At 43.1% G+C, this 23587-nt stretch overlaps 2 protein-coding genes and 1 long non-coding RNA gene across 8 annotated transcripts in view; 1 reads left to right on the top strand and 2 right to left on the bottom strand.

Annotated features, from left to right (window-relative positions):
• Positions 1 to 11631, bottom strand: part of Dpy19l4 (dpy-19 like 4) — a 57587-nt gene extending 45956 nt beyond the window's left edge. Inside the window, exons 1-2 of the mRNA XM_021160112.3 lie at positions 11499 to 11631; positions 6526 to 6633 (exon numbers count right to left, since the gene is read on the bottom strand). Of these exons, the coding sequence (XP_021015771.1) occupies positions 6526 to 6633; positions 11499 to 11514 (124 nt within the window). The 5' untranslated portion in view covers positions 11515 to 11631. The remainder of the gene's footprint in view (positions 1 to 6525; positions 6634 to 11498) is intronic.
• Positions 11632 to 11745: 114 nt separating this feature from the next.
• LOC147004430 (uncharacterized) lies at positions 11746 to 17612 on the top strand. Its single transcript, XR_015047264.1, has 3 exons — positions 11746 to 12028; positions 16562 to 16768; positions 17265 to 17612. It is a non-coding gene; the product is annotated as an uncharacterized LOC147004430 (long non-coding RNA).
• A 3661-nt stretch (positions 17613 to 21273) lies between these two features.
• The window catches only part of Esrp1 (epithelial splicing regulatory protein 1), a 56400-nt gene continuing 54086 nt past the window's right edge, over positions 21274 to 23587 (bottom strand). For all 6 annotated transcript variants that reach the window (XM_021160315.3, XM_021160314.2, XM_021160313.2 and 3 more), the window contains one exon: positions 21274 to 22801. Coding sequence is in view for 2 of the 6 variants with exons in the window: in XM_021160316.2 (XP_021015975.1) it covers positions 22795 to 22801 (7 nt within the window). In the remaining 4 variants the exon portion in view is untranslated. The remainder of the gene's footprint in view (positions 22802 to 23587) is intronic.

The raw sequence follows: 23587 nt of genomic DNA, 5'->3' as shown, positions 1-23587 counted from the left end.
TATTGTATGGACTTGAATGAGTTTTGATGACGATGTCTTCAAAGGACACATATAACTGTTTATTTACATATAAGCATCCATGCATAGGAGCTCTTCCTGGTGAACATGTAAGACACACTTGGACTGCGCACAGGAGGATGCAGTCCCACATAGCACAGGAAGTATATCCCAAAGGCATGGAACCACTGCTCTGGTACGGAATAGTAGACAACTCTGAGAAATCCACTTTCTGATTTATTAGATCAGTTAAACAAAAATCTCAGGACTGAGGGCTTAGCACAGGGCAAGGTCCAGGCTTAATCTCTAGCACCAAAAGACAAATAAAACTTAGAGTTTGCAAAGGTTCTTATTTATTATAAAAAATGCATATTTCTAAATAAAAACAATTATATTGTAAATATTTTAAACTATTCAATAATCAACTATTAGTGTCAGTATGATATAACTTTTATGGTTTTAGTTCTTTGAGGCAGTTTCACTATGTAGCCTTGGCTGGCCTAGAACTCATGGAGATCCACCTGCCTCTACTTCCTAAGTGATGAGATTAAAGGTATGAGCCACCACACCTAGACTTAATATAACTGTCTTAAAATTTGGTTTTGGCTTGGTTCCATTTGGCTTTTTAAAGGATCATATGTTGAACTAAGTCACCACATAGTGGAGGTTGTACGTGAACCTGAGTCTCTTGCTTCCACCTTCCAAGCATTGACATCACAGGTATGCACTGTGTTACCTAGCTTTTTCACGTTACTGTTTCTAATATCATGATATATAATCATTATATTACATATAAGCACACACATAAATACATATACACATATAAATATATAATATATACACATATATTTCCTATTCTCAAAGCATTTAGTGATTAGCAATGCTAAGAGCACAGCAAATACCAGTTATTATTATTGTGCTAAACAAGTATACTTTCATAAATATATACAGTAAGTGAAGCAATGCCAGCCTAATATCTGGTGCACACCTAGCTCTCCTAGCATTTGGGAGGCAGAGGGAGGAGGTTCTGTGAGTTGAGGCCAGCTTGGTCTACAGAGCTAGTTCCAGGACCCCCAGCACTACACAGAAAAGCTCTGCCTCAAAAAACTAAATGAATAAATTAATTAATTAATTAAACTACCAATTTAAAAATAATAGTACATACCCAGCATCCCATCGATAGGGAGGTTCAAGCAGCTAGATCACAAGTTCAAAGCCAGCCTGGGCTTCAGATGAGTTCTAGGCTACCATGGGCTACCTAGCAAGACCTTTTCATAAACAAACAAACAAACAAACAATAATGTATAGGATTTTTAATTACATGGTCAGTCAGAATCCAGCATAAGCAGATAAATCTTTCAGTTGTAAAATGCTGATCAAGTACAGAAAAAAAATTTCATAGGTATCAATATCAATAGCATAGGTAACATTTTTTTGTTTCTGTATTACAAAGCTTTATTTCTCACAATTCTCTTTTAGGCTACTGCTTAATTCAGCAGCTCAGCTTTGTTCCTGGACTTCTGGTATCTTCACAGATCCAGATTAGCGTGACTCTATCTGACATGCTATTACCAGGACAGAGGAACAGTGCCTGAGAGAAGTAGTCCAAATCCAACAGTAATCAAGAGATGTGTCATGCACTTTAGCAAAGACAGCATGTGTTTGGGAATAATAAAATAGTAACTGACTGTTTCCACAGGCACAAATATTTACTTCCTTCCCCAAAGCAAAACATGGTCACTGAATCACATACTGACTGAACAGCTTTCTCAGATCTGCTTGCTGCCTTCAGACAAGTTCATATGCCCACTTAAGACCTCAAGAGTTGCAGACCTTTGAAACTCTGACAGACAATCCCAAAGGCTAAATTAGGTAGAGGTGCAGCTGAAAATCCAGTGACTTGGGTAGCTGGGGAACCTGAAGCCAGGCAGAGCAACTTAGTGAGGACATGATGCAAAAAAAAAAAAAAAAAAAAAAAAAAAAAAAAAAGCCAGGCATGGTGGCACACGCCTTTAATCCCAGCACTCAGGAGGCAGAGGCAGGCGGATTTCTGAGTTCAAGGCCGGCCTGGTCTACAAAGTGAGTTCCAGGACAGCCAGGGCTACACAGAGAAACCCTGTCTCAAAAAAAAAAAAAAAAAAAAAAAAAAAAAATCAAAGGGTGAGTATGATGGCGCATACCTTTAATCTCAGCACTGAGAGGCAAGAGGCAGGAGGATCTATACTGAGTTCAAAGCCAGCCTGGTCTATACACTGAGTTCTAGGACATTAAGAGCTGCAGAAGAACCCTGTCTGGGGAAAAAAAAAAGAGAAAGGAAAACAGACAGACATAGACAGACAGACAGACACACACACACATACACAGAAATTTTTAATACAAAACATGCCTGCAAGATATATGCTCAAAAACACAACATTCACAGCATGAACATTTATAATTAAATACTGAAAACCCAAATGTCCAAAAGAAGCAATTACGTCCAGTCAAACAATGAAATGCTGCGAAGCATGGGGCTGGAAAGACAAAAGAGTACTCGCTGCTCTTCCAAAGGACCCCAGCCAGCTCAGCCCCAGCACCCATTTCTGGTGGCTTACAGCTGTCTGTAACTCTAGCTCCAAGGGCTTTGACACTACTGCCCTCTGCAGACACCTGCACTCACACGTGTATACAGCATCTACATGCAGTATCTACTTACTTAATTATATAGGGCCTGGAGAGATTGCTCAGTAACTGAGAGCACTGGCTGCTCTTCCAGAAGACCCAGGTTTCACTCCCAGTACCTCTGTGGCAGCTGACAAGCATCTGTAACTCCATTTCCAGGGGATCTGACACACATTTCTGACCTCAGCAGTCACAAGGCATGCATGAGGTTCACATGCAAACATGCAGACAAAACACCTATACACATTAATGTCTAAGTATGTATACATTTTAAAAATGACTGCAACTACCCATGGCAACAGCATTATCAAATGTCTGCCGCTGTATAATGTGCTTCTGTGTTTGTTCGTGACAAGGTTCCACTTTGCATTACTTATATCTCACTTTTTTTTTTTTTTTTTCCAAGACAGGGTTTTTCTGTGTATCCCTGGATGTCCTGGAACTCACTCTGTAGACCAGGCTGGCCGCGAACTCAGAAATCCACCTGCCTCTGCCTCCCAAGTGTTGGGATTAATGGCATGTGCCACCACTGCCTGGCTTGTCTTTCACTCTTGAGCTCTCAATTCTCCTTTCTCAGCCTCCTCACAAAAGATTTCCTAGGGCTGGTGAGATGGCTCAGCGGGTAAGAGCACCCGACTGCTCTTCCGAAGGTCCAGAGTTCAAATCCCAGCAACCACATGGTGGCTCACAACCATCCGTAATGAGATCTGACTCCCTCTTCTGGTGTGTCTGAGGACAGCTACAGTGTACTTACATATAATAAATAAATAAATCTTTAAAAAAAAAAGATTTCCTAGCAATTCTGGGTTAACATTTTGGAGATGGGTGGGTGGTACCATCCCTCAAATGGGGGGTGGGAGGAAGGGACAGGCTTCACCTTTTGATATGGTCTCGACAGGTTCTCCCTCCCCTTTGTGGGGTATTTCAGCTAATGTCATCCCCGTGCAGTCCTAGGAGGCTCCTGCTTTCTTGGCATGTGGGATTTTCTGGTAGCTACCCCCAGTTCCCCATCTCCCAATGCTATACACCTCTGTTCAATTTCCTGACCCTCTGTACATCTCCTCCATCTCCTCCCACACCTGATTCTGTCCCCTTTTCTCCCCCCCCCTCTTCCTGCCAAGTCTCCCCCACCCTCTACTTCCCTTGATTATTTTGTTCCCTCTTCTAAGTAGGACTGAAGCATCCACTCTTTGGTCTTCCTTCCTCTTGAGCTTCATGTGGTCTGTGAGTTGTATCATGGGTATTCCACACTCTTTGCCTAATATCCACTTATTAGTTGAGTACATACCATATATGATCTTTTGTGACTGAGTTACCTCACTCAGGGTGATATTTTCTAGATGCATCCATTTGCCTGTGAATTTCATGGTCTCCAAAATTTTAACCCAGAATTGCTCCTGTCTAAAGGAAATATAGGGACAAAGAGTGGAGCAGAGACTGAAGGAAAGGCCATCCAGAGACTGTCCCACTTAGGGATCCAATCCACATGCAGACACCAAACCCAGACACTATTGCAGATGCCAGTAAGTGCATGCTGACAGGAGCCTGATACAGCTGTCTCCTGAGAGGCTCTGCCAGATCCTGACCAATACAGATGCGGATGCTCACAGCCAACCATTGGACTGAGCACAAGGATCCCAATGGAGAAGTTAGGGGAAGGACGGAAGGAGCTGAAGGGGCCTTATCTGGCATCAGTGGAAAGAGAGGCCCTTGGTCCTATGAAGGCTTGATGCCCCAGTATAGAGGAATGCTAGGGTGGTGAGGCAGGAGTGGGTAGGTAAATGGGGAAGCACCCTCATAGAAGCAGGGTAGGAGGGAACAGGAATGGGGGTTTGCAGAGGAAAAACCAGGAAAGGGGATAACACTTGAAATGTAAATAAACAATATCCAATTTAAATTTGTTTTTTAAAAATAAAAGAGAAAAACACCCTGGTTTATCAAAAGTTACATTGCCTACTTACATATTTATATATTTGTTCCATGAAAGTAAACAATATACCCCATTTTCAAATACTTATATTAAATGGTTATCAAAACCACAAATAAATTGTAAAAACTTTTTAAAAAATTAAAGAAAAAGATTTCCTAGCCCAGGGTAAGGCGATACCTTGTGCTTAGCAGGATTTCTGAACTGCTGTGCAACTGTGCTGTGTCTCCAGCTCTTCCTTCCTTTCAAACAGAAGGATTTACAGCATCACACTATCTAAGAGTGTATACTGAGACGGGGCATACACAGGAAAGCCAGGTAGGCCCGAGGCAGGTCCACAGTACAGGACGACTTACTGACAGGCTCTGGGCTGGCATCTGGAAACCTGAATTTCAAGGGAGTTTCTACCTTCTTGACAGGGGTGGTTAACTGTGCCTACCTTATTTATATTATACAATGTGGTTTACACTTCCTTCCCAGAGAGTCTAAAATTTGACCATATAATCACATGATAGGCAAAAAAATATCAAAAGCCAGGCATGGTGGCGCACGCCTTTAATCCCAGCACTCAGGAGGCAGAGGCAGGCAGATTTCTGAGTTCGAGGCCAGCCTGGTCTACAGAGTGAGTTCTAGGACAGACAGGAATATACAGAGAAACCCTGTCTCGAAAATCTAAAACAAAAAACAAAAAAACAAAACAAAACAAAAAAAAATCTACAAGGCCAACTCCCTGTTTTTTGGTTTTAAAAACAACAACAATAAAAAACAACTGAGTATTGCCTCTAATGAATTTCACTCATTGACAAAACTATAAATGCCAGAATTTGAGGTCAAACAGATGAAGAATGTCTGTATGACTCCATTAGAGAGGAGTTTTGGAAGTGTGCATCCAATAACTTACACACCTTTGCTCTGAGCTGACTCGAAGCTGCTCATTAAGGCAATCACACCTTCAAACACAACTGTTTTCCAAGATCTTGAGTCCTTGAAGGAAACCACTGTTGTTGAGGACTGTGACATGTTGCAGATAACTTGCATTTTGAGTTCATAGGTCTTAGGCTCAGAATGAGTCCTAGCTGGCCCTGATGTAGAAAAGATTTAAAACTGATGCTATGACAAAATAAGACTGGCTGTCTCCCTTAGTGCAGGGGAGAGTATGTGCTATCTGAGGGTTCCGTAATGCAGGGGAGGGGATGTGTGTCTGAGAGAGAGAGAGAGAGAGAGAGGAGCCAATACTTACGAGGAGAAGAATATCGTCATGGATCATTGATAGTACAAGCTACACTCAAAGCCCCCCAGGGCTTGACCCCCAATGTGATAAAATAAATAAATGAATAAAAACAGACGATTATGTATTTCTACCCATAACCATGACTTCTAAGAGTTTCCTGTAGTAACGGTGTCCTTCTGTAACCCAGTGTCTGGACTGACTAGCACTTGCCTGGACCAAGAACACTGGGTCAGTCCAGCAGAACCTCCAAGAGGCCTTCCTTCTCTTCTCCTCTGTGCCAAGAAAAATGTGTCCCAAACAGGGGCTATTCCTTCCTGGCACAGGAAGCCAAGCCAGCCAACCCATGATTGAAACATATAACAGATCAGAAATAAATATCTGTCATATCATGGCCACAACATGGGCCATAATTAAGGTACAAATGTTTATTGTAAAGTGATACAGCTTAGGGGTTGTTCTACCGCAAAAACCAACTGTGTTAACCATAAATTTAATCTCAAAATATCTTTATGTAAGATGGGGGCATGCCCAGTGGTAGAGAGCTTGTCTAGCTCATATGCACAAGGCCTAGGTTTAGTTCCCACTCAACACCTCAAAACACAAAAGGCAAAAGACATCATTTTTGAAAGTGTGCACATCTGAATGATGAAAACATATTTTTGCAGCATGATTCTCTGGGTGCTACTGCACCCAGGTCCATCTGACTTACATTTTGGAGCTCTTTCAGGAGCTGGGGTTCTGCGGATCTTCTCTGCTTTGGCTTCCTGACTTCCTGAAGTTCTTTGCTTTTTCCTTTGCCGGGGTTCTACAGATGATCCTTAAAATAGTGAAGACATTATTGCAATGTGTTCATCGATCTTCAGATCTCAGGTGAATCAACTTTTGTTAGGTTACCTACATGGCCAGATCCCAGTAGAGCGCCCCAAGTCCTGTCTCTAATGAGCTTCCCTGGTTGAAAAAAACATAAATGGCACAACTCTGATACAGACGGAATCAAGTCTAACATCTATGACAAAGAGAAAAGCCTGGAGATGATGTGACTAAAGCAGTCACACTGAGACCCATTAGTGCACGGAATATCTGGAGTGTCAGAGCATCTGTGCCTCTTCCTCAAAGCTGTCTTCAGTATACGGCTGGAAACAACAAACATGCATTCCCCACCACTCCCCCAGCAGCTCGTGATCTGGGAATCCAGCTGGTAAGAGTCTGCAGGGTCTCCTCCTGCAGGGACGCTATTTTAAATGTTCTAGAATAAGTTATTCTTCCCCGAAGTTTCGAGGTGACTACTGTCCTTACTATGATAGTTACCTGAGATTATGAAAGCCATCATTTGCAGACCAACAATTTTTGTTCAAAATACAATGGATTTATCATAAAATTATGGCTTTTATTTTCCTTTTTAAAGGCAGGATCTTGAGTAGCCTCAAACACATGATCCTCCTGCCTCAGCCTTCTAAATGCTGGGATTACAGGCACACAACATCATTTTTCTTTCCAGAATTTGGAACTAAACGAAGGGTCCTGAACATACTAGGATGCTTGAGTGCTGAGCCTAGCCTCTCCTTCTTCACAGTGTGCTCCCGGAAGCTGTGGGGTCATCGTGGACTCTGACACATGGAGGTGCTAGTTTTCAGTCCTATAATATCATGGGAAGCGCTTGGAAAAAATGCTGCAATACCAAACTGCTTACCTTTTCTGTCTCTACTTTTTTGTTTGTTTGTTTGTTTGTTTGTTTGTTTCAAGACAGGGTTTCTCTGTGTAGCCCTGACTGTCCTGGAACTCACTTTGTAGACCAGGCTGGCCTCGAACTCAGAAATCTACGTGCCTCTGCCTCCCGAGTGCTGGGATTAAAGGCGTGCGCCACCACGCCCGGCTGGGTCTCTACTTTTTAAAAACTGTAATACAGAAGTTACTTCGAAACTAGTAAATTAAGTTCCAAATGAGAAAATAAGGGACTCCAACTTAAACAGAAATTTGAGATAGAGAACATACCCCCTAAGTTACCTCCTGAGATGGATAACTACTCTGGCAGACCGGAGTGCCCTGTCGAGTTAGTAATGGGACCCAGGCTTTGCTTTCTCTTCTTTCCTGTACTTCGGTAGTTATGCTATAAAATGTGAGACCAAAGGAAAGAATCAGCAGCAAAGAGAATAGCTACTCTGGTCACACAGACAGCTCCTTAGCATTACTCTGAAAACTGAATAAAACAAAGATGTTCTGAAACTGTTTCCAAGCCAGCACATGCTTACTAAAATGTCTTTAAATAGCAGCATGGAAAAAAGAAGTGACTTAGTAGACTGGTGTGATGTCTAACGCCCACCACTTTTACAGCCGTGTCCAGTGTGCTCCTCGCCCCTCACCCTGGGAACTTCTCTCTGCACCCCAGACCACAGGCCCAATTGGTGAGAACAACTCCCATGCATAAGGCTCAGGGAACGTTGCAGAAGAGGGGTGGAAAGATTGTAAGAGGCAGAGGATAAGGAGTTTGCTGTGAGCCTCTGTCTCCTAGGAATGGCAGAAGCTACATGAAGTTGGTGAGCCATGAAGTCTCACCAACATGACTGCCTGAACATGACCCAAACAAGAGCAATAATGGACATGCCAACATAGACAAGGAAGCAGATGGTGGTGGCAGACGCCGTTAATCCCACAGCTCTGGAGGGAGGCAAAGGCAGGAGGCAGATCTCTGAGTTCGAAGCCAGCCTGGTCTACAGAGTGAGTTCCAAGACAACCAGGGAAGACAGAGAAACCCTGTGTCACAAACAAAACAAAACAAACAAAAAAAACCCAGAAAAACTCAAGACATCTAAGGAACGCTGAGAGTTGGAGAAATGGTCTACCCCAGGGGAAGAGCATACACCATGGGTTATCCAATAACAAATGCTCAACCCTGAAAACACACATACAAGTCCCACTATACCTACTGAACAGTATATATTTAGGACTATATGTATGTATATTCATATACATATGTGCATACAGCAACAGCTAATGAAAAGGAGACCATGAACTTGAAAGAGAACAAGAAGGGGTGTACGTCAGGTTTAGAGGGAGAACAGGGAAGGGGGGAATAATGTAATTGTAACTACCATCTTAAATATATATATATATGTATATATATATATATATATATTTAAAAGAAAAAATCATTCATTTTTAATGTCACGTTTAGTTGCATTAAATTTTAGCAGCAAGAAGAGCACAACCTGAGCTGGGTCTGGTGACTTACTATGATCTCAGCACTCAGGCAGGCAGGTCTCTGTGAGCTCAAGGCCTCCAAAGCCAGTTCCAGGCTAGCCAGAGCTACACAGTAAGACCTGACAAAGACAACACGTATTTTAGCCAGTTTATCTACTTTGTCATTTTTGCCTGGCACTAAAAACCAGAAGCTAATTGAGTGCAAACTTCTCACCTCCTCTCTATCATTGTTCATGTAACTTCACAACTGAAAGACAAAAGTAATGTTATGGTGATGATATAGTTAGGCAACAGAGCTTATTAAGTCCTGGGTGGTACATGCCTTTAATTCCAGCAGAGGACAGCTAGGTCTACAAGTTCACTTCCAGGACAGCCATGGCTGCACAGAGAAACCCTGTCTCAAAAAACCAAAGGAAATGAAAGCAATCGATCGAGCGAGCGAGAGAGAGCGAGAGAGCGAGAGCGAGAGCGAGAGCGAGAGAGAGAGAGAGAGAGAGAGAGAGAGAGAGAGAAGAAGGAAAAAGCCAAACTAAATGATGACTACATATCCACAAGAATAACCTGCTACTTCAATCTCTAGTCCCATCATAGGCACATGAGCCAACAGAGCTACAAACAGGCTTCTAGATGTCCATGTAGAATAGAGAGGGTCCAAGAGAAATGCTAACACTGTTCTCCTCAAAGCCTGTATCTGTTTCAGGAAGCAGCAATGCAAGCACCATTGCACACACAGTACAGGAGAGGCGTCTGGAAGAACATTTACTTCCAGGGACAGCTGGACAACAAAGAGGCTGCTGAAGGACCTGTGAATAAGCCAGAAGCTATAAACTGTACCTGACCTGAATTCAAACAAAAATATAGAGACTGGCCTAATTTTAACACAATAAATACACGATACGTAAACAGAAGGGATTCAGGGAAATTCCTGACACGGGACATGTTTGCTGTAAATATTATCATCACAAACATCATTACAATAAATATTTATATTTTGTTGGCTATTATATCCCAGCACCCAAAAGAATAGAGACTTAGCCAAGGAATTAAACATTTGTTGAAAGAACCCATTATTTTAATAAAACTGCCACCCAGTAATTGTCCTGAATAAAACACATGTTTTTAGATTACCTGTAATTCTATAACCAAAAATCATTTAACAGTTTATAGTCAACTACTTTTACAAAATGATATAGCCTTTTAAAAAGGTCCACATCATAGTTATTAAGTATAATAATTACATCTTAAATGCAATTTCTGTATATTTACAATATCAAGTTTTAGTGGCACTGCACTATTTTTTCCTGTGTTAAGTATTAATGTGCTCACAAGGACAAACTGGTTTATCAACCTACCCACACAGATTTGTAACTAATCACAAAAATAAAGTTTAAAAAAATCTTTGTCAAATGATAGCACATTGCAAACACAGATATAGCTAAAGAAAAAGGTGGAATTACATTCTTCCTTACCAGCAACCTGCTTTGAAGCTGATTTTAGGTAGTATCTTAAATGTGCATGAAATTTAACACGAAGAGCTGCAGGAAGAGGAGGAATGGCTGAATCATGACCTCAGAGACAGGACATCTAGTCCCAGTCAGCATGTACTTCTAATAGTCTTTTTGAAAAATGGCTTTCCATTGAATTCTTCAAAGTCCCTTCTTGTCTCCTTGGTTCAACGACTTAAATCTAAACCAGATAACTAACGGTCGAATTCACAACTCCACTCCGTAAGATAAAAACTGCTTTCCAGCAGAATGAAAACATGTAACTGCTCATCCGAGCGAATGAAGTCCAAGAGCTCAATCGTGCATACACATCCTATGAAGTTACTACGCCACCAATACTTTTTTACACTATGTATCATACAGTGCTAAGTTTTTTACAGCTTCCTATCTTTTGCTCACTGTCCGAATCCTCTATGGATAAATATTGCTGGCTAGATAATAAATTCCCTTGGCATTGACCCTGAGGAGCGTGCAGAGCTCTCTCCAGTCCATCAGTTTTAACCCTAAAACTGACCTCCTCCTCCCCTAAACCACTTACATGCCCCTGCCCTTTGGCATTTGTTATCCCTTAGAGCACAAGTGAACTCCGTCAGGTTCTGCGCGTCCATCCCAGATCCCAGCCTCAGTTTCCCGCGAGGGGTGCGATCCCTCCCAGTCTGCACCCAAAGCTTCCAGCCTGCAGCCAGAACCCACCCAATCTCGTCCTGCTTTCCACTGCGGAGCAACTCCGGACCCGCAGCCCCGCCACCCAACAACAGCTTCCTTTCCGAGACTCCTGATTTTAAGTTCCACTTCTGCGTCCTATTTCGGGAGACAAAACTTTGGGCCATTTTCTCGGCTCGCGCCCGGTTTCTCTGCAAACTCGGGGGCGCGCGTCCCCGCCCGCCCAGCTCCCCGCGGCCCGCAGCCAGCAGCCAGGCCCGGCCCCCTCTCCGGGGCCCGCCGCGGCAGTTGGCCCGCTGCACGCCGGAACCTTCACCTTCTTCCTTTGCCATCGTCTCCGCGGAGTCCCGAGTGGCCCTACCACTCCCGAGCAGCCCGGAGTCTCCCAAACCTCCGAGTATCCAAACCCCGCGGCCGCCCCGGCCAGCTCCCGGCTGCCGCGCCCCCACTTCCTGACCCGCCCCCCTCTGGTGTCTCCGCCAACTGGGTCCCCCCAAGGCGCTCCGGGAACCAGAGTGCAGGGAGCGGGGCCCGGCCGGAGCGTTTCGCCAGAGCGCCTCAGCCATGCCCACGATGGCCACGGGATGGCAATGCTCCTGGGAGGAACGAGTCCCCGCCGCCGCCCTCGCTCCTTGCTGATCCTCACAGGAAAGCAGGAGCCAGAGCAAGCTTTTCGTGACGCTGGGAATGTCATAGACTGTAGGCCAGATCCATTCCCTATGTCCAGCGGATTTTTCAAACAAAAAACTGAGTTTCGCCGGACGTGGTGGCGCACGCCTTTAATCCCTGCACTTGGGAGGAAGAGGCAGGCGGATTTCTGAGTTCGAGGCCAGCCTGGTCTATAAAGTGAGTTCCAGGACAGCCAGGGCTATACAGAGAAACCCTGTCTCAAAAAAAAAAAAAAAGAAAGAAAAGAAAGAAAACTGAGTTTCAAGTGCAGAGCAACGAGTAGTCCTGGACTTGTCACGATGATTTCAAAGCCAGGCAAGACGTTCTAGGCAGGTCCTTTGGATTAGTAGATGTTTGTTTGTTTGTTTTTGAGACTGGATCTCTCTATATGGCCAAGGCTGCTCTCAACTTGCCTCAGGTTCCCTACTGCTGCAATGGCAAGAATGATACACAGTTTGGTTTAGTAGACACTTGACGGCTACAAAAAAGTTTGTACCAGGTTGTACATTGTAATTCCTATTGTAATCCCAGAACGTGACAAGTAGAGGCAGAAGGTTCATTATCAAGGCCAACCTCAGCTACATAAGCAAGTTAAGTTATTATCAAATAAGAAAGGAAACACACAAGAGAGCAACTTGTCAATCATGAAAACTGCCTTAAACAAAATGTTTCCTCATGTCAATATTCTGGAAGAAAGCACAATAGTACTTTATAGTCTGCTATGAGGAATGTATATAGATTATTCCATAACAATAGAATGCAATAGTTTCATTTTGTTGTGCAGTGCATGACTCATACTGAGGACACTGTGGCACGCCTTCAGTTGGCCCAAGAGCATGAGTGAACAGCCACTTCAAAGTAAGGATAGCTGTGAGTCTTTCAGTCTTTCTTTCTTTCTTTCTTTCTTTCTTTCTTTCTTTCTTTCTTTCTTTCTTTCTTCCTTTCTTTCTTCCCTCCCTCCCTCCCTCCCTCCCTCCCTCCCTCCCTTCTTTCCTTTCTTATGTAGGCCTCCTATGGTAATTCACAGAAACTCCTAATTTTTTTTCCTATAATGCCTGGTTTCTGGATCTGTTCTGATTCTGTGGGATCCTGGTCTAGTGATATGGGGGTGTAATGAGGCCTGGCAATCCTACATTCAGGAAAAAGGGCCAAGGGAGAGAAGGAGGGAGGGGGAGGGAGGGAAGGAGAGAGAGAGAGAGAATGTCAGTCCCATGGTTCACTTGTTTCTGGTTATTTGGGAGTTCAGCCAGAACCACCAGTTCTTTTTCTGCCTTGCCTTGGACTCAGAGTATACCCTGGTGATACTGGAGGCTGAGAAAATTAGAGGCCCAGCACTTGAGCCCCCATTGGCAGGGTTTCAACATTTAGGTTGCACAACACAGGCAAGGAACCACAAGGATGTTCCACAACACTAGGTCCATGTCTAGGGTTTGGAGAGGCCCAGCACAGGATGTCTAGCTGAGACAGGATATCTAGTTGAGACAGGATGTCTAGCTGAGACTAGAAGCTGAGACAGAACCCAGAAAGGCCCAACTTAACTGAAATGGGAAAACTAGACATTTAGGAGACCTCTGGTGGGTTCGGAAGAATCAGCCTCTTTGGCTTAAAAGCCGTCTCACAGTAATGACAAATTAGGTTCATTCCTCTTTATGATTAAACTTGTTTTTCAAGGATCAGGCTATGCTTCACATGAAACCTGTGACCTTAAGTACAAATGGTTCTGTACTGCCTGTTCCAGGAATGATAATTATGTCTTTGTTTCAAAATTTCTTTTTAACCATCTTGCAACCCTACCTCCATTTCATAAGGGTTGTCATGGCTACCTTGTTATAACTACCAGGTTTATGCTCACCTTGCAACCATGTCTTTGTTTCAGGATGCCCTTAGGAAAAGCTTGCTATGATGTTCTGCTCCTGTAACCCCACCTATTTTGCTTGCTAAATCCATTTGAAAAACCCCTACTTCTGAACTATAAAAGCTTTGTCTTCCTCATATTCAATGCTAAACTCTTGAGCCACATCTTGGTAAGAGGTCTGTGTACATGAATTTAAAAATCTTCCTTTAACTATTTGCTTGCAAGGGCTGAAGAGATGGCTCAGCAGTTAAGAGCACTGGCTGCTCTTCCAGAGGACCCATGTTCAATTCCCAGCAACCACATGGCAGCTTACAACTGTCTGTAACCCCAGTTCCAGGGGATCCAACTCCTTTCCCAGACAAACATGAAGTCAAATTACCAATGCACATACAAAAGAAATAATTATTTGCTTGCTTTAATTAATTTGGCCATGTTGAATTGAGTCTGTGGTCCTTCTCTTTCCATCTTTGAGATTAACAGGTGCTCAAAGGTCTTGGGCAAATACCAGACAAAGTTGCTAATACCAGGAATCATCAGTTGTGACCAGGCTTTAAAAACTGGCAGGACACATTGTGCTGTGCCTGAAGACTGTTGCTTGATTCAACAGCTAGTTTTGTCTCAGTTGTCACTAGTTATGGCATGTTTCCTTTATTTTTGAGGCAAAGACTCATATACTCATGTGCCATTACACCCAGTTTTCTGAACTTTTAAAATATGACAGAAGTGAAGCTGAAGGACTACCTCAGAAGATTCTGGCTTCCACAGACACCAAGCACGAAGGCAAAAACCCATATTCATTAAAAGTAAAATAAAAAATAAGAAATTAAGCATATGTTTTATTAAAATATTTTTAGATTTATTTTATGTATATAAATGTTTTGCATGCATGTGTGTCCCTGGTGCCTGAGGCAGACACCAGAGGGTATTAGATCCCCTGGAACCAGCTATGGACAACTGCAAGCCAACACAGGAATACTGGGAACCACTCCTGCACATTCTGCACCAGCACAAAGTGCTCAAAACAACTGCACCATCGCTCAGGCCCATGGGAAAGACTATTTTGAGATGGATATACTAAAAATCTTGAAACTTATTAAAATACAGTTTTTTTTCACTCAAAACTCTTCAAGAAAGACATTTTAGCTGGTTATGTAAAACAAAATTCATAAATAATGGTACTAAAATATAAACACCAAGCAGTCTAGCATCAAAACTTTCTTAGGTGGCACAGGCATAGCAGTGCCTGCTGGTACTTACAGCACCTAGGAGGTAGGGGTAAGAGGATACGGACCTCAAGACCAATCCCAGCTACACTGTGTGGCCAAGGTTTCTCTGGGCTACATGAGGCCCTGTCTCTAAATAAATAGATATTTTACAACGGGAAAAAAAGGACAAATAGATGGCTCAGTGAGTTAACGAACTTGCTGCTAAAGCTGACTAAGGTAACGCTGTCTTGTCCTAACTCTGTCTTATATCCCACCCTTCTACTCCACAATAGTCCGACTTCCTTGGCAAGATGCTGGAACTGTTCATGACCCTGACTGTGGTCCATATGTACTAACAAAAATAATGGATGAAAAATATACGTCTAAAATAATGAAGAGGAAGTGTAAGCAAAAATAATTGTCATGCTGTCTGGAAACACGGTGAAGCTCTGCAAGAAAGCAGACATTACTAGGCCACCCCAAGACCCTCACTGATGTACCTGCACAAGCACATGTAATTATGGTTTTGGTCTTTAAAAATACTGTACCCCATGCTGGGCAGTGGTGGCACATATCTTAAATCCCAGCACTTGGGAGGCAGAGGCAGATGAATCTTTGAGTTCAAGGCCAGCCTGGTCTACAGAGTCAGCTCTATTACAGCCAGGGCTATGCAGAGAAACTCTTTGATCTTGAAAGACCAAAACTAAAAATGAAGTAAATAAAAATAAAATAAAAATAAATTAATAAAAACACTGTACCCCTGAGCTTGGGAACCAAGAGACTCTTAGGCATGAGCCACTCTTGGTTGCTGGCTAATAAAGGGACTCATATACTTTTAATTGGCTTAGTTACCATAGTTGTCAATAATAATCTCATGAGTGGGGCTGGAGAGATGGCTCAGAGCACTGAGTGCTCTTCCAGAGGTCCTGAGTTCAAATCCCAGTAACCATATGGTGGCTTACAACCATTTGTAATAAGATCAGATGCCCTCTTTTGGTATGTCTGAAGACAGCTACAGTGTACTTGCATATATAATAAATAATTAAATCTTAAAAAAATAATCTCATGAGGATCCTTTCACTGTCTCTCTCACATACACATGCTGTGATCGAGATATAAAGTGAATAAATAAATAATATAAAGAAAGCAACAATAAGTCTCAAATATTTTACATTGGTATGGATTATTGCATATTGATAGAAATTTAAGGTTATATTTGCTATAACATACTGTATATATGTTTCAACTCTTGTTTAAAGCATTGTGCATATGCAACTCATTTAAAAACCTGATGTAAAGTTTGAGTCTCTAAAGACACTCATGTAAACTGCTTAGGATAGTTAAGAAATGCTAGTTAGAGGAAAATATGTAATAAAAATATTAAAAATTAAAAAAAATGCTAGTTAGTAGTCAGTCACCTGTAACTAATCACAGGTGTGGACTTGCTAGGGATTAGTGTAGTTAATTACAGCATAAGCTTTATTTAGCCTTCTGTATAGGTTTTCAATTTAAACAGAGAGTAAATAGCTCGAAACAAGCAATGCTTGCCTATTCAGAGCTACTTTAGATAACTGGGTGGTCCTCAAACACTTCAGAGATCTGCAGATATGGCATTTAAGATGTTTTAGTAACAAAAGGCTCTTTTGACAGACACATCAGCTCCTGGTAACATTCCCAATCTACTTCAAAGATGATGATGAGCACAGAAGGACCTCCACATGGAGTTCGCTTCAGTTGTGGCAAACATGGCCACTGGGCAAAAAACCTGCCCCTTACCTCAATGGCTGACAGCAGGCTCTCCAAACTGTGGAAAAGCAGGACACTGGGAAGTTGACTGATCCACTTTGCTGAGACAAGGTAGGCCAGTCCTTCAAAATTTCTGCTTCACGAACAGTCTGTCAGATACTCTGACCCTACTGGCCAAAGACTGGCTGCCCTACTGATACAGGGGAATCCTAGGTGACTGAGCACCTGAGCCAGCAGTCTGTGATATAGATTTGGAAGCTGCTTGCTCTGCACTGCCTGTTTACTCAGGTAATATTCATCCTTCTTGGGTCTCTGATGGAGTTGAAGACTAGATAGTTATAGCCTTACTGTTTTCCCTATTAAAGATTAAAGACACCAAATCTTAATTTGTTTAGGGTATAAAAAAATGTTGCCAGGTGTGGTGGTGCATGCCTTTAATCCCAGCACTCGGGAGGCAGAGGCAGGTGGATTTCTGAGTTCAAGGCCAGCCTGGTCTAGAGAGTGAGTTCCAGGACAGCCAGATCCTGTTTCACAGAGAACACTGTCTTGAAACAAACAAACAAACAAACCTCCCAGTTATATGATTATGTTTTTGTTTTAATCCCAGGTGTGGGATATGCGGCTGCTTCAGGTTGTCCACAGCAGCTACGATTTGGCTCGTGCTCTAGGAAGCGCATGACTTTTGCCAGCTACAAACAGCTTATGTTTGGAATTCTGGGAACTCTTGAGAGGGTATGAATATGAGATCCCCAAGTTGGCGCATGGCAGTTGCTGCTCTCCCTGCTGCTCGCCCTGTTGCTGCTGGTTCCTGCTGTTGCATTTGCTGTTTTGCTGTTTTGCTGCAGCATTGTAGGTTTGCAGAATCACTGGTTGAAGATACTCTGATGGTGAAGATTGGACTTGCTGCTAGGAAGTCAACCCTTCTAATCAGCAGAAAGTAATCTAAAGAGACCCAAAGCCCTTCTTTTTTGCCTTTCTACCCTCTAACCTTCTTTCTTGCCTACCTACTGTTGCAGGATTAGAAGAGATTGGGGTGCAGAAGGGTAGTAGAGATAAGAACTCAATAAAGTATTGAAAAGTATGGTTACAGTAATTGATGGGGAGAAGTCCAGCCCATTGTGGGTGGTGCCACCCCTGCGCTGGTGGCACTGGGTTTTATAAGAAGGCTGAGAAAATCATGGGGACCTCCTTCATGGCCTCTGCATCATCTCCGCCTCCAGGCTGATGAGCACTGATTGTGGAAGAGAAAGCCAAATTAGCCCTTTCCACCCCCGCTTGCATTTTGATTATGTTTATCACAGTAGGAGAAACCTTAAGGTTCAAGCTGGATGGGGTCCCAGCCGTGAGAGGAGGAAGTGGGCAGAAGCTCTCATCCTTGACCAGGAACTCGCCCTCCACTTGACACCTACTTGCAAAGGAAAATTCCTTTTCTCAACACTTGCCCCGCTGAAGGGCAGGCCTCTGACCAGCAGTGGGTGGCCAAAGCAGAACGAGCTCAAGGGTATTTCCGGAGCCCGCCCTTCCTTCCTTCCTTCTTCCTCCTCTTCTTCCTCCCTCTTTTGTCTTTATTTTTGTCTTTTTTTTTGGTCTCATGTCACTGTTTGGGCTTTTTTTTTTTTGCTTATACATTATGGTTCCCAGTTTTGTATTCTTATGGGTTTTGTTCTTGTGTTTTTCGTGCCTTTTCCTTCTTGTCTGTCTGTTTTCTAAAAGGAGAGGAAGAAGATCTGTGGAGCAGAAGGTGGGAAAGATATGGGAGGATACAAGGGGAAACAATGATCAGCATATATTATAGAAAAAATATTTTAATTGAAAAAATACAGGATTTCATAACAAAAAGTTGTAGCCAGGCACATGCCTATAACTCCAGCTCCCCCAAGAGGCTCAAATGGGGGAAGTGCAAAGTTGGCAGATTTAGTGAAACCCTGTCTCACAACAAAAAGGGCTGGAATTGTAGAAAATGGTAGCACATTTTCCAGTACTGCCCAGTCACTCAATCTGTGGACCAGACTGGCCTGAGACTCAAGAGATCCACCTGCCTTTGACTTTCACATGCTGAGATTAAAAGTGTACTGCCCAGTTTAGTCATATTTCCTTAAATTCTGTTACAATCCTGGATACATACTTACTGACTAGAAACTAGTTCCTGAAAGGCCAGTTGCATTGTGTGTCCAGTAGATGTCAGAAGCAACCAAAGCATTAGGTAAATCTCATGCCCAACTGCAAATACTGGTGTGTAATTGGCTGAGTGTGAAAAGTGACTGAATATATTATGTACTTCAATATAAAAATCAGAACTGTACTGATATATAAGGCAATATTCAAATCAATTTTAATTACTTAGAAACTTTTTATTTTTGGCTTTTTGAGACAGGGTTTCTCTGTGTAGCCCTGGCTGTCCTGGAATTCACTTTGTAGACCAGGCTGGCCTTGAACTCAGAAATCTGCCTCCCTCTGCCTCCCTCGTGCTAGGATCAAAGGTGTGCGCCACCACGCCCCGCTCTTTTTTTTTTTAACTTTTCTTTTCTTTCTTTTTTAAAAAAAGATTTATTATATGTAAGTACACTGTAGAAGAAGGAGCCAGATCTTGTCATGGATGGTTGTGAGCCACTGTGTGGTTGCTGGGATTTGAACTCAGGACCTTCAGAAGAGCATTCAGTGCTTTTAACCACTGAGCCATCTCTCCAACCTCCCAGAAACATTTATCATCATCATCATTATTATTATATTGTATTGGAGACCAAACCCAGGGCAATGGGCAAAAGTCCTCTATCCTTGGTATATAATCTCAGGTAAATAATCTCAGTCCAAGATTACAAACCTATCAAAACCTTACAGAACTGAGGTCTCGCTCTCTGGAAGCTTGAGCTCCGCCCCTCCCCCATTAAATGCTTTCTTTTGTTGACTCAGCCATAGTGTTTTGTCCCAGCAACAGAAAAGTAACTAAGACATCCAGTCAACTTGCATTTACTGTGTACAAGTACTGCATAGTTAACGAATAACAGAGCAACAAGAACTGCACTGCCACGCCTGCTTAGGCAGCTTGAGCCACAAGTCCTAGCTATGCAGGTCTACTTGAGTCCAGGCCTGAGGTTCATTCTCTGCTGCTGGGTTTTGTTTTGTTTTAATGTATATCTGCACGTACACCTGCATACCAGAAGGGGGCATCAGATTTTATTATGAGATGGTTGTGAGCCACCCTCTGGTTGCTGGGAATTGAACTCAAGACATGGGAAGGGCGGCAGGTGCTCTTAACTACTGAGCCATCTCTCCAGCCCTCCTTTTCATTTTTCTTTTTTTTTTTTTTTTTGGTTTTTCGAGACAGGGTTTCTCTGTGTAGTTCTGGCTGTCCTGGAACTCGCTCTGTAGACCAGGCTGGTCTTGAACTCAGAAATCCTCCTGCCTCTGCCTCCCAAATGCTGGGATTAAAGGCGTGCGCCACCACGCCCAGCTCCTTTTCATTTTTCACTCCCTCACCCTTACTCAACTGTGATTTTCCCAAACACTTCAATGGATGTTTTAAGTCTTATTTTGTGGTTGTGTCCTATGTGTGCATTATGCATGCACTGGAGGGCAACTAACACAAGTCTGCTTGCTCTTTCCACTGTGTACATAGCAGGGCTGGACTCGGGTCCTCCAGGGTGCAGCATGCACCCCTACCTGCCAAGCCCTGCTGGTCCTCCAACTTTCTATACCATGAACGTGACAGCTGTACCAAGTCTGATTCCACCAGAACTCTGGCTTTGTCTAGGACACGTTGATTCTGCCAAAGGCAAAGGACACCATGATGTCTCTCAAAAACAGCAATGCAAGGAGCAGAGCCTCAGCTTCTTAAGAGCGCCATCGCTGCTGTACGTGATGGGGAAAGACCCAAAGCGCAAGGGTCAGAGATCTTTCTTTGGAAAATGCTGCTGGTAAGCTAAGAGTTTTTCTGGGACGTTGTTACAAGTCAGCAGTATTTAACATGGTCCTGAGAATGAACAGAACTTGAATGTGAACATTAAGGGACTCAGTAAACAAGGAGGGTGTAGATTCGGGAAGCACTAAGGTTGCAGCTCTTACTAGTTTTGTATGGCATAATTGGGTTTTCACAAGATATTTGGTTTCTGTGTGTAGCCCTGAATATCTGGGAACTCTGTAGAGCCTGCCTGCCTCAGCCTCTCAAGTGCTGGGAGTGCAGCACCACTTCCAGGTCATACTGTTTTTTTTCCTGTTTTTGTGATAGCTCACTTTATACCTTAGAGTGCCCAACTCAGAAGCCTCTTGCCACATCCTTCTATCAGGATAGCAGTGTCCAGCTCACTGTCCCGTACAGAGAACCGGCAAGAAAATGCAAACCCTGGAGCTGGGCAGGCTCAGGCAGTAAAGCGCACACTGTATAACCACGAGGAGAGTAGTTTAGACTCTTCAGCGGGGTGGCGTCCATTGCAATCTTGTGCCACAGCTGTCCAAACTGCCAAGCCTCAGGAAAGCCTCGTTCACTGAAAGCTTGTGTGACTTAGTATGGTAAACTAGGGCAAAGGTCCTCTGACCTACGAAACAGGCAGACTTTCCTTTCCTACTTCTTGCCCCCATCACCACATGCCTCCTCAAAAACAAGAATGCAAACAATGAGATTAAGCAGGCAAGTTTTATTATTAATGTAACAACTCTACAAAAATTGCAGTAGTACCATAGTAAGCATCTCTGCCATCTTAGTCCTTCAGAGCTTCGGGCAGGAGCGGCTAAAGGCATCAAGCAGGAACTTTTCTCTTGGTTATCTCAAATGTCAGATTTCACCAACTTTAACATCAAATCATTTTCTTCTTCTTTCTTCCCACTGCAGTTGAAGGGCTACTGTTGGTCAAGTGAGAGGGCAATGCTTGACTCCGCAGTCAAGGTGATGATGCAAACTAAAAATAGCCACAACCTAGGCATTGCATCCAAGCAAAGGACGAGAGTAACAAAGAAACATGTGGGTTGAATCAAATCACTTTGCCACTGGGTTCCATCAGGCAGCTGTACTAGCTAGCGCCAAATACTGCACTCTGGCCCATGCACAGCTACACAAGCGGTGCTAAACACTGAGTGCTGCAGCCACTCTAACTTATCAGTGTTTACCTCAGGCCAGCATGCCTACGCTTTTAAAGGTTTTAATTCCTCGACAGGTGATGCAGTAAAAAGAAAAGGGCTATCAATATATACAAGCATTCACTTTGGTTAGTATATTGCTTTATGGAATACACTGTTCAAATAGTCTTATTTTTATGACATTGAAAACTATGCAATTTCTCTTATTAAAGTCCAAGCCATTAACAATGAAAAAAGTACAATATAAAATAATACATATGAAGCCGACATTCAGTTACAGCTCACACTAGGAACTAACTACATGTAGCTGCTTCGTTTTTGGTTTCAAATTTTGGCCCCTACTTTATTCTTATTTACAGGTGGTACCTGCAGAGAAAAACCCTCAAATCCTTTAACAAGGTGTGTGTGTAGAAGGGGAACCCTCAAGTGCATGTATGGAGAGAACACAAGGGGGCCAGAGGTCTACAACTCAGGGCTCAAGTATGCTAGGCACGCCCTTTAGCACTGAGCTACAGGCCCAGCCTGCCTGAAGGGTCTTAAAAATATTTGTTTTTAACTATAAGGCACCATGATGGCCTATTGGAGAAAATATTAGTTCTATTTTATTGCTTTCCTTATTTTGGGATTTACGTATTCTAAGAACGCACACTTAAATTACCTAGCAAGAGGGCTTTATTTTACAGAGATCAGGGAGACAGACAATTGGGAATACACAGTGAGGCTTCCATAGCAACTAATGGTGGATGGTAGACGCTAGTGGAATGCATTTTAGTCCAAGTCTTCAACTTAGGAAATAAATGATGCCATGTTAGCTGGAAGTGAGACCTTTTGACTTCAAATTCACATTGAAATTCCGGTTTGTGCTCAGCCAGGAGCCAGGTCCATGCGTGTTGCTTGTTGTAAGGTTTGGCTTTGCTGGGTTCACTTCTCACTCCAGCAAAAGGTAAGGCCCAGGACTACTGTCCAATCGTGTTGGCCGAGAATGGCGCAGCCTGACCGTAGACAAACATCCCCTGAAATTGCTCGAAGTTCTCTTGTCTGATAGTTCCAGGATCACCATACGTCTTTCAAACACTGAAGGGGGAAAAGACAGCATTACAACCTCTAGGTTTAAATTTTCAAAGTCTTCCATATTGGAGACGAACATCGGATAGTCCCACTTTCTATTGCACAGTGACATTCACAAAAGCAATGATTTAAGAGTTTAATAGGTTCCTGTAATACCCTGCCTTTGTATTACTGAGTGTATTTAACATACAACTCTGCATGCACCTCGGTTCCAATTTTACCCACTTTTCCATGCAGGTCAGTGTTGTAATATTCTTCTAGCAATAGACATTCAACTCAACATTGCAGGCTTTATACAGAGCTGCAGTGCCGGGCTCGGTGGCATAAATCTGTAATCCTGGCCATGGGGAGGCAGAAGCAGGAGAATTTCAGTGAGCTCCAGGGTAGTCAGGACCACATAGAATGATCTTGTCTCAAACAAACCTAAAACCAAAACCCAATTCAACAAAACCAGGTCTGGAGAAGCAGCTCAGTGGTTAAGGGTGCGTGTCCCTCTTCCAGCGGACTAATCTGACTCTCGGTCGCCAGCTCATCGCTGCTGGTCCCGCTGCAGAGGTTCTGATAGCCTCTGTTGACATCAGTATAGCCAACACACACACACACACACACACACACACACACACACACACACGGATAGTTACAATAAAATCTTTAGTTCTAGTATGAGTTTCAAATAATTTCTAACAAAAAAGTTGCAATCAGTGAGCAGCGCTAGCTAAGGTCTGATGGACAGCAGACAGAAACCCTCCATCAGTGACTGATTAGCACTTCAGTCCATCTGTTCATTCCAGC

The sequence above is a fragment of the Mus caroli genome, unplaced genomic scaffold (assembly GCF_978045245.1).
Source record: "Mus caroli unplaced genomic scaffold, Mus_caroli_1 scaffold_6, whole genome shotgun sequence".
Classification (NCBI taxonomy): domain Eukaryota; kingdom Metazoa; phylum Chordata; class Mammalia; order Rodentia; family Muridae; genus Mus; species Mus caroli.
This window is presented reverse-complemented; position numbering and strand designations above follow the sequence as displayed.